This window comes from Danio aesculapii, chromosome 9 (genome assembly GCF_903798145.1).
Source record: "Danio aesculapii chromosome 9, fDanAes4.1, whole genome shotgun sequence".
NCBI classification, from domain to species: domain Eukaryota; kingdom Metazoa; phylum Chordata; class Actinopteri; order Cypriniformes; family Danionidae; genus Danio; species Danio aesculapii.
The window spans coordinates 58,313,400-58,324,688 of NC_079443.1; the positions used below are offsets into that span (position 1 = coordinate 58,313,400).

At 32.3% G+C, this 11,289-nt stretch overlaps 1 protein-coding gene across 1 annotated transcript in view; it reads right to left on the bottom strand.

Moving 5' to 3' along the window:
- Positions 1–6,664: 6,664 nt before the first annotated feature.
- Positions 6,665–11,289, bottom strand: part of stk39 (serine threonine kinase 39) — a gene marked incomplete at its 5' end in the record, with an annotated part of 101,186 nt that continues 96,561 nt past the window's right edge. Inside the window, one exon of the mRNA XM_056466097.1 lies at positions 6,665–7,090. Coding sequence (XP_056322072.1) covers positions 7,016–7,090 — 75 coding nt within the window. The remainder of the gene's footprint in view (positions 7,091–11,289) is intronic.

Below are 11,289 nucleotides of genomic sequence, written 5' to 3' on the forward strand. Positions count from 1 at the left end.
GATGCTCCAAGTGATGTCACTTCTGGCAGGAAACTCTGGAAGGCATTTAGGCCTGTTATTATTGTTTTCTCATGAATTTGAGCTGAATGTTTAGGATTAATCTTATGTTCAATATATGTCAACTCTTTTACTGTGACACATTCACATTTTTAAAACAATCACATGATTAAAATACATTAAATTCTGCTGTTTGAGGTTAGCATCTTGAGTTAAAGTACAAAATGGTGGAAAAAGTTCACCCTGTTACCGTCAACTCTGTTAGTGGTGTAAATGTTTAACAAGTTAAACAACAATTAAGTTGCGGTCACACTGCACTTTTCTCCCCATAGACTTCCATTCATTTGCATGCGAATGCGTCAGACTGGAAATGCAAGTTTATGCGTCAAGTTTCACAGCTTGGTGAACTCTGACCTGCAAAATCCCATCACTTAACTGCGTGAGACCAATCGAGGATCAAAACATGACCTCTCTGGAGAGAAATTTAAAATATGGAGCAATCGCTCGCTACTTTTAAATGTCTAAACATCTTGTTAATCCCGCCCCTTTTGGCAGCGCCGTACGACAGAATTTCGCACGCACAAACTCCAGTGCAGCTTTGGTGAGTCAAATGTTCCCTATCCAGGGGGGTAGATTTAGCGTGGACCGAGGGGACACATCCCCACCAATAACCACCAAATATTGAAATGTCCCCCCCAATAATTTCATTGATTTCAAAGTCTGTGTCAATAGCCCCTTTCACATAAATTTAAGTTTATAAAAATATAAGTTTTTAGTATTGATACTCCCAAAATCATTCCACATCCCTAGATTTTTAACAACATTCAGCGCAGACATAGCAGAACATGTCCGCAGGTTCCGTCTGGCTCTAGAGATAAGTAATTAAAACTATGCTTAGAAATGTGTTGAATCTCTCTGTTAACAGAAATTGGGGAAAAAAAAAATAGTAATTCAGCTAATAATTGTTGCCAATAATATTAGCCAATAAAAATTGGCTAATAATTCAGGGGGGCTTATAATTCTGACTTCAACTCTACACCCTTGTCCCTATCACATTCACGCATTTATCATGATTTTACATTAATAATGGATTCAGTTTACTCTGAATTATATGTTTGCTGCATATAATTCCAGGCAAAACAAGTGAAACATGCTTGAAATGTCCCCGCAATTCTGAAATGAGTCAATATATCCGGAATCAAAAATCATCTTGGGATGAAGTTTTCACACCAAGAGCTATCATGACAAACAGCAACACCATTTGTTTATCAGAGTTAGCAACAGTAACTAAGGGGGGCAGGGCTTACCATTTTCCCCCATCCAATTGTTTTTTTTATGTGCTAATATTTTAGGCAAAAATTTCAAAAGACATTTCTCACATCCTCTATACAAGTGTTTCCCAACCCTGTTCCTGGAGGCACACCAACAGTACATATTTTGGATGTCTCCCTTTTCTGCCATATTAACTTCAGGTTTTGGAGTCTCTTCTGATGTTCGGATGAGTTTATTCATGCGTGTTTTATAAAGGAGAGGTTGAAAATGTGAACCGTTGGGAAACTGCTCAATACCAAGGGTGCCAATATCAGTGAACGGCACTGTCACTTAAGCTACTATACTGAATTTGGACACACGAATGGCTTTTCTGTCATTCAAGTAGCAGACGTTTGGTTTCCTCTACAAAATACTGAACGCTTGCTGACAGACAGATGCATTGTGGGTTCAAAAACAAACACATTCTAGCGCTGTAACCATCGATGGTCTTTTGTAAATACATCAGGTCAGGATTAAGATGTGCGTTGTGGTTAGCGATGACCTTGTTTGTCACACGACCAAGCTTTACTGGGGTACATGTGGGTATTTAGATAGGGTGAAAGCGCGCAGGTGCCTGTATACATCGCACCGCGTCAAATCAAAGTGCATCAGCCGTTTACTTCAATGCGAGCCGCTGACTGCTGCCAAAAAAATACTATCCACAAATCTCAAGTGTCAGGAGAACAGCTTCAAGCTTCTTACCTACGTTTCTTAGGCACGGATTTAAAATAAAACAAGGCACCTCTAGCATTGAAGCATCAACACTGTCAAAATAAAATCAAATAAATAAAATGAAATGAAATAAATGTTTTAAAATAATAAATAAAAAATGAAATAAATGTTTTAAGTAAATTAAAATAATGAATAAAATATTTTAACTAAATTAAAATAAAATAATAAAGGAAAACTTAAATAAATAAACAAAAAAATAAATAAAAAATGTAAATAAATTTTAAATAAATAAATAAAATAATAAAATGAAGTAAAAAAATAAATAAAAATTAAACAAATTTAAAAAGTAAATTAAAATGAATTAAAATAAAATAATAAATAAATAAATAAAAATGAAACAAATTTTAAAAGTGAATTAAAATGAATTAAAATAAAATAATAAATAAATAAATAAAAATGTAAATAAATAAAAAAATGTAATCAAAATATAAAAATAATAAAATAAAAATTTTAAATAAAAATAAAAATGAATAAATAAAATAAATAAAAAATAATAAAATAAAAAATTGAAATTAATTAAAATAAAATAAATATATAAAAACTTAAATAAAATTTTAAAATAATAAAAAAAATTTAGAATAATCAAAACTAAATAACAAATAAATAAAATAAAAATGTAATAAATTAAAATAAAAAATAAATGAAATAAAATTTAAAATTTTAAATAAATTAAAATAATAAAGAAATAAAGTAAAAAAGAAATTAAAATAAATAAATAAAAATAAAAACTAAAAAAAAAATGTTAAATGAATTAAAAGAAAAAAATTAAAGAAAAAAATTACAATAAAATAAAAAATTATAATAAATTAAAAAAATAAAGATAAATTATTCCAAAAATGTAAAGAAATTAATATAAAAAATTTAATAAATTAAATGAAATAAAATAAATAACTTAAATTTAATAAAAAAATATAATTCAAACAAAATTTAAATAAAATAAAAAACTAAATAAAATAAAAAAATGTAATTCAAAAATTGATTAAAAAATAGAGACAATAATATAAAATAAAACTTAAATTAAAACAAAAAACAAAACAAAGCAGTACATTTGCACATGGCAGCATTCGGTTCAATCCTCTCCAGAATCAAATTAAATAAAGCAACAAGAAAAACAAATATTCCCTTATTCCTCAAAGGTCTATGTACAATACAGTTCAGTAACATTCAGGATGGAAATGTGCTTTTTTACATTCAGCAGGAGTCGTTTCTGCTTCTGTGATCTGCGCACCAGATTCAAGAGGATGAAACAAAAGGCTTTTTTTCTTCAATAATAATACGCTTGGAGCTCTGTTGAAAGCGGAGGTAAAACAATAATGTCATTATTATTATTATTATCATAATAACTCAAAACAATGTTGTATTCACTAGCTGTTGCCTCCTGAGATGATGGCCTCCTGCTTTTGGAATTCTGGGAAATGGATGCTGGAATGTTGTGGCGATAGGCTTTGCAGAGAGAGTGCATTAGCGATCGTCCATGGTTTTTGTTTTGTTTTCAGTGTGTTTGTTCTGGAAGTTTGTTTTTTCTCATTCATTTTTTCCATTGGGATTTTAACATAGGCTCATTCTGAAAACGTAGCCCTATATACATTTATGGAGCTCGTAAATTATGTAGCCAGAAGTACGTATGGCTGCGTTTCGTCTTTAAAATGAACGCTACGGGGCGGTATGACTCCGTTTCTGTTTGCGCTTACCAAATGACCGCTTACCTCTGTAGGGATGGCTTTCCCGCTGTTACCTGTTTGTTCAGTGGCTCGCCATGTACGTCTGCGAACTTGAGAAGCAGCGAGGAGTTGACCGCCACGACTCTGTTCGTCTCCGGCGAAGAACGGTTCAAGAAAGCGGGTAAGACAAAAACAGTATCCAAAATATAAAATACACAAGTAAATAACAATGTGAGAATGTGGTAAAATCTGAAAACGTGGTAAAAATCAGGCGAGGGCTTTTCTTTTTACTGGATTGCCTTTTAAAACTGTCAGTTGGGTTAAGGGAAGTGGGTGGTCAATCAGTGCTTTTGAAAACCCAATTGATTGGGTTTAGGGAAGGAGGAGGGTGGGTCAGTTGATCAGTCAGTCAAAAGCGACCTCTGGTGGATTTACGTGAGAAGAGCATACGCGAATGGCACTTGTGAGAGAAATTCGAGATCTCAAAAAGCATACACAGCATCCTCTGGTGGATTCGCGAAAACAAAAACTGCAAAAAATGTAGCTCCTGGGATGCATTTGGCGTTCTCTAGAAATGTATATCGCAGTACATTTTCAGAATGAGCCTGGGTTTGATTTAAAAGTCAGTGTGAATCAGAAATTGATGCAGGCTTTTATTTTTTAAAATGATTACATATTTAGAACTGTTATGGAATAATGAGCATGGGGTGGGGTTTATTTTTTAGCTCCTCCTTATATTTCACTCACAGCAAACTAACGGTTGGAGGGGCGTGACTATGCATATTTCAGCAAATAAGTCAAACTGATCATCAAAATGGTCAGATTTTGATTGAAGATCACAGTTTTTTTTTCAGTCGATTCATTTATGTGGATTAATTGTTCATCTTAAATTTATCAATGTGTGCTAGCAAACTAAACATTTAAAGCCCGCTTTAAAGTAGTCTTTGATAAAGCATTATAAGCAGCCTGCTATGCAGAGAATTCACAACTTTACAAACTTTGATTTGAAGCTAAATAAATTAAATAATAAATACATTAAAGTCAAGATTGTGCACTTACACGGGCTGTATGTAAGTATATGTAATGATGTTTATATATATTATTCATTTTTAACTGACAAAACTTAAAACACAGGACGTCCTAGTCAAATTATGAATGACTGTAAACATTTTAAGCACTTGGGATTTTTTTTTGTTTTTTCGGGAAATATATGACATATAAAACAAACGTTTATCATGTTCAAGATATTGCTAAATAACTTTTCTGTAGCAGAGAAACGCATAATTCAAACTATAGTTAAACACAGATAGAAATATATCAGTATTTGCCATTTATATAAGCAATCGTTTCGGGGTTGATGTTAATTTGTGTGTGTGTGTATATATATATTCAGTTGAAGTCAAAATGATCCTCCTGTGAATTCTTTTTTAAATATTTCCCAAATTATGTTTAACAGAGCAAGGAATTTTTCACAGTATTTCCTATAATATTTTTTCTTCTGCAGAAAGTCTTAAAAGAATAAAAGAGAAAGAATAAAAACAGATTTTAATTTTTCAAAAAGCATTTTAAGGTCAAAATTATTAGTCCTCCAAAGCTATATTTTTTCCAATAGTCTACAAAACAAACCATCATTATACACAATGACTTGCCTAATTACCATAACTTGCCTAATTACCCTAGTTAAGCCTTTAAATGTCACTTTAAGCTGTATAGAAGCGTCTTGAAAAATAGCTAGTCAAATATTATTTACTGTCATCATGACAAAGATAAAATAAATCAGTTATTAGAAATGAGTTATTAAAACTATTATGATTAGAAATGTGTTGATCAAAATCTCAGTTAAACAGAAATTGGAGAAAAACATATACAGGGGTGTTGGGGGCTAATAATTCTGACTTCAAATGCATATAATAGTATTGATTATATATTTATATCATTAAATATTTTCAGACCTTTACACTGTTACAGATGTGTGTTTGAGAAACTTTTTTTTTGTTCTGCAAACTACTAACACAATACAAATATTTTCACTTCAGAATTAAAAAAATATATATACAGCATATAAATATTTAATACGTTAGTATCAGTAAAGAAAATAAGACATTAGCTATGTTTCCATCCAAAAATGCAAATGAACTTTATGCACAAAACTGCAATATCGCATAAAAGACGTGCGAATAACGCAGCGTTTCCATCCAACCAGTCAAAGAGAACAAAATCATCACTTCCTGATTAACTGACGCCAAATATCAACAGGAAAACGAAGTTTACTGTATTAACAGAAGCTGCGTCAATCTTTTCCTTATTTAATAAATTACTCGCGCCTCAGAAGACAAATGCCGACACACACTGAACACGTGGTGGAGTTTGAATGCGTGAGAGCATAGATGTTTCTAGAGGTCATTAATTATATAATAACACCAACACTGAGCGGTTAAGCCGTTTAAGAATGACCAAAACAACATTTTAGATGTTTTACAGTGTGCTCAGCCGCCTGGTTTATCCATTCACACACATTTTATCATCACATGATCTCTTATAACAAAATCCAAGACCTTTTTTAATGCGCATACTGGAATTTGTTCGGTAAAAGTGTTTCCATTGTAGTTTATGCGCATCTTTACTTATCGAATAAAAAGTTTATCCCACTCTGTTGTGCGCATAGGTTACTTTTAAAACGTATGCACATCTTGGCGTCTCCATCAACCGATTTTTTTTATGCGCATATCCAAAATGCTCAGAAATATAGATGGATGGAAGCGTAGCTAATGCTAATCGGACAAATTGTATGACAGCTTTTCTGTAGATTTATTTTTAATCAAACTTTTACAGAACAAAATAAATATTAATATATTATTACATTTAAATATTATTAAATATTATAATAACACATACCTAATAAAACCAGACAATTTGATGGATTTCAAGTGCTCTCTTAACTTAATATTAAAAGCTAGAGGAGGAGTGCTTATTACGGAATGAAATAATAAAATCTGATCTACTTACATTAATTTTCTTTTTCCTCAACAATGCAATTTCGACCAGCGCAAATTATTCCCCATGCATTGATTAGCAAGCTCGCAGCTCACAGTAGGCCCTGTTTAAAAGTTTTCCCTCCCTATGGAGAAAATGAATGAGGCTTTCCTTCCAGAACACACTGTTGCACTGGCTTAGAGCTTGTGTGTGTGTGTAGGGCGAGGCGACTGAAAGCGTTGTGAGCAGGAGTGTATGTGTGTGTGTGCGCGCAGCAGCTGCAGCAGGTTTTGGATGTTGTCATCCTCTCAGTCTCTCCCTCTGCTGTTAATGAGATGCTATCAGGTGACGCTCAACTGTGCGAAACCAATCAGCTTGACCTCATCTGGGATTTCTGTACTGTCACAGCCTGATGCCTGCAGACACAAACACAGAGACAGTGAGCATTTTAATGCCGACCAAACAAATCACAGTTGCCTGATTACTGAAACTGTTATGTAGAGGAATGTTCAGGAATCAGTGTGTTACGATTTACTCAGCGTATTGTGGATTACCACAGGTAATAATATTACTTTTAGTCAAATAAATAAACAACTCATTTATTATTTTATATATAACTTAAAATGTGTATGTGTGCGCGAGTAAACACACATGGATGGATGAAATGGATGGATGTGGAGGGGTAGAACAATAGAACGATAGACAGATGGACGGATGGACAGATAGACAGACAGAAGGAAATGCGGATGGACGGACGGAGAGATAGACGGACGGATGGATGGATGGATGGATATGCGGATAGGCAAACAGGGAGGTGGATGGATAGATGGACAGATGGATGGACGGACAGACAGACAGACAGGGAGAGAGACGGACGGACGAATGGAGGATAGATAGATGGGGAGATGGATGGATGGATGGATGGATAGGCAAACGGAGATGGATGGATAAATGGACAGATGTATTGGATGGATGGATGGATGGATGGATAGATAGATTGATGGACGGACAGATGGATGGATGAACGGACGAACAGACAGATGAATGGGGATGGATGGATGGATGGATGGATAGATGGACAGATGGATGGATAGATGGACAGATAGATAGATGGAGAGAGGGATGGATGGATAGACAGACAGACGGGGGATAGATAGACGGATGGATGGATGGATGGATGGATGGATGGACGAGCGGATGGATGGATGGATGGATGGACAGATGGACGAACGGACAGACAGATAGATGGGGAGAGATACATGGATGGACGGATAGATGAACGGATGAACAGATGGATAGATAGATGGACAGACAGACAGATAGATGGAGAGAGGGATGGACTGATAAACAGAGAGACAGACGGGGGATGGACAGATTGACAGATAGTTAGATAAATCGATAAATAAATGAATAAATAAATAGATGGTGAGAGGGAGGGATAGATAGATGGAAGGAGATAGACAGAGAGATGGAGAGATGGATGGACTGATGGATAGATAGACAGACGGATAGATGGGGAGATGGATGGATGGATAGATAGGCAAACAGGAAGATGGATGGATAGATAGACAAATGGATGGACAGATAGATGGAGAGAGGGATGGATGGATGGATAAATATAGGCAGACAGACGATAGATAGATAGATAGATAGATAGATAGATAGATAGATAGATAGATAGATAGATAGATAGACAGACAGACAGACAGACAGACAGACTTTTTTTCCCCCTGTCAGACCTTTATAGACCAAAACAACAGTGTACACAAACACACACCAAATAAATCTGGAGAAACTTAAAAATTTCAAGTGGTCTTTAAACTTGATATAGAGAATGGTGGTGTGCTTATTTCTAAATGAAATAATAAAATCTGACCTACTTAAGTTTTCTTTCTTTATATACATGTATAACAAAACAACCAACACACTCAGAAACACTCTAGATTAGATGAACGATCTCACAGGTGAGTAAGTGTGTGTATTAATGTTCTCTCTAAAACACACTGTGGTGAAATACAGCCTGAGTTTCTGCTCCTGCTGAATAAGAGTGACTCTGACTGTAGGACGGCTTGATCATAAAACTTCACACTGACAAAACTCACATTTCTCCTGGGTGAAGCTTTATGAATTACTCAGAGAGGAAGACTGAACTCACACACACACACACACACACACACACACACACACACACACACACACACACACACAAAACAACCTGAGACACAGACTGTAGATGGTAATAAATTAAAGGTGATGTGTGGAAAATACGGATGACCTGAATATAAGTTAATGGTAAGACTGCCAGTTAATGAGTGCATATTAAAAGGCTAACACAGGACGAATGCATGAAAATAAACTAAAGGAAGCTGCACTCCAACCTGGAGAATATTCAAAAAACATATTATATTATATTATATGATATTATATTATATTACATTATATTATATTACATTATATTTATTATATGATATTATATTATATTATATTTATTATATGATATTATATTATATTATATTACATTATATTTATTATATGATATTATATGATATTATATTATATTATATTATATTATATATCATATATATATTATATTATATTTATCATTATATTATATTATATCATATATATATTTATTATATTATATTATATATATTATATTATATTATATATATATATATCATATTATATTATATTATATTTATCATTATATTATATTATATCATATTACATTATATTATGTTATATTTATTATTATATTATATTATAATATGTGTTTACTATTTTATATTATATTTATTATTATATATTATGTTTTTATTATATTATATTTATTATTATATTATATTTTTATTATATTTTTACTATATTATATTATATATATTATATTATATTATATTATATTATATTATATATATCATATTATATCATATTACATTATATTATGTTATATTTATTATTATAGTATATTATAATATGTGTTTACTATTTTATATTATATTTATTATTATATATTATGTTTTATTATATTATTTTATTATTATATATTATATTATATTATATTATATTATATTATATTATATTCATTACATTACATTACATTATATAAAAATATAAATGTTTACATTAGCAATAATTACTATTCCATCCTAATAAGTTAACATATCCTAATAAATGATAAAGAATTATAAGATTATTAAATACATAAATAAATAATAATATGTCCATATGTATCTTCACCTAAAATATGAATTCATTTGGAAAAGAAAGATGTAAAAATAAATTGCATTATTTACAATTAGGCTAACTTAAACTGCTGCAGAGGGCGCAATGATATTAAGCAGTGCCTGAAAATAGTCCCCAGCTAGGCAACAGTGTGATATAATATCATTGCGCCTGTTTTAGCCATGGTACAGCAGCAAAGTTACTTTACTATTATGCCAGAATGAGAGTATAGTTCCTAGCCATATCAGCCTAAAAAAATACAACTTTCATTTTCCGTCAATCTTAGGACATTATGTAACTACAGAAGTATCAACTTCATTCATTCATTCATTCATTTTCTTTTCGGCTTAATCTCTTTATTAATCTGGGGTCGCCACAGCGGAATGAACCGCCAACTTATCCAGCATATGTTTTACAAAACTAATGCCCTTCCAGCTGCAACCCATCTCTGGGAAAACATCCATACACACTCATTCACACACATACACTATGGACAATTTTAGCTTACCCAATTAACCTGTACCACATGATTTTGGACTTGTGTGGGAAACCCACGCCAACATGGGGAGAACATGCAAACTACATACAGAAATGCCAACTGACCCAGCTGGGGCTTGAACCAGCGACCTTCTTAGAAGTGTCAACTTTTAATAGGAAAACGATCAAAATTATTATATTATCTATTATTTCTAAACAAATTTAATCATAAATGAATAAATTATTAATACAAATTATATAATATTATTATAAAAATAGTATTAAAAGGTCATTTTATACCAAATGTATTCCTTAAAACTAATATGTATTATTATACATATTGTTCTATATGCTACACTTCATAATGTTTGAAATAATCATTACAAACAAAAATCATTACTTATACTAATATGCAAATACAATTTTATATATTACTACTTGTTGACTAGTCATTTTATTTAATTTTAAACCATGCTTTTATATATTTATATATTTTTTTCCAGCTCAGGCTCATTGGAAATGTGCCTGCATTTTTACAAAACCTAAAATACATTGCTCTGGTTAGGTTTTGTTGCACGTTTCAGATGACAAATCCACTAGAAGGAGCAGAGATCAGCTGAATGGATTCAAAAATAATAAAACTCAGCTATTTTTACTCCAGGGAAGCTTTAAAATTAGCTTATTTCTAAAAATATTCCTCAAGTGATAGGATAGATGGATGGATGGATGGATGGATGGATGGATGGTAAGCGATAAAAGTAATGCGATTTCCAGAGGAGATGCATTGTGGGAGATTTTCAGTGGGTCAGCGGGGTGAAGTGAATGGTCAGAGCAGACAGATGCTGTAGAGTCTCCTGCTGGAGCGCAGATGTTGTTTACAGCAGATTCGTTTACAGCAGAATTACACACACACACA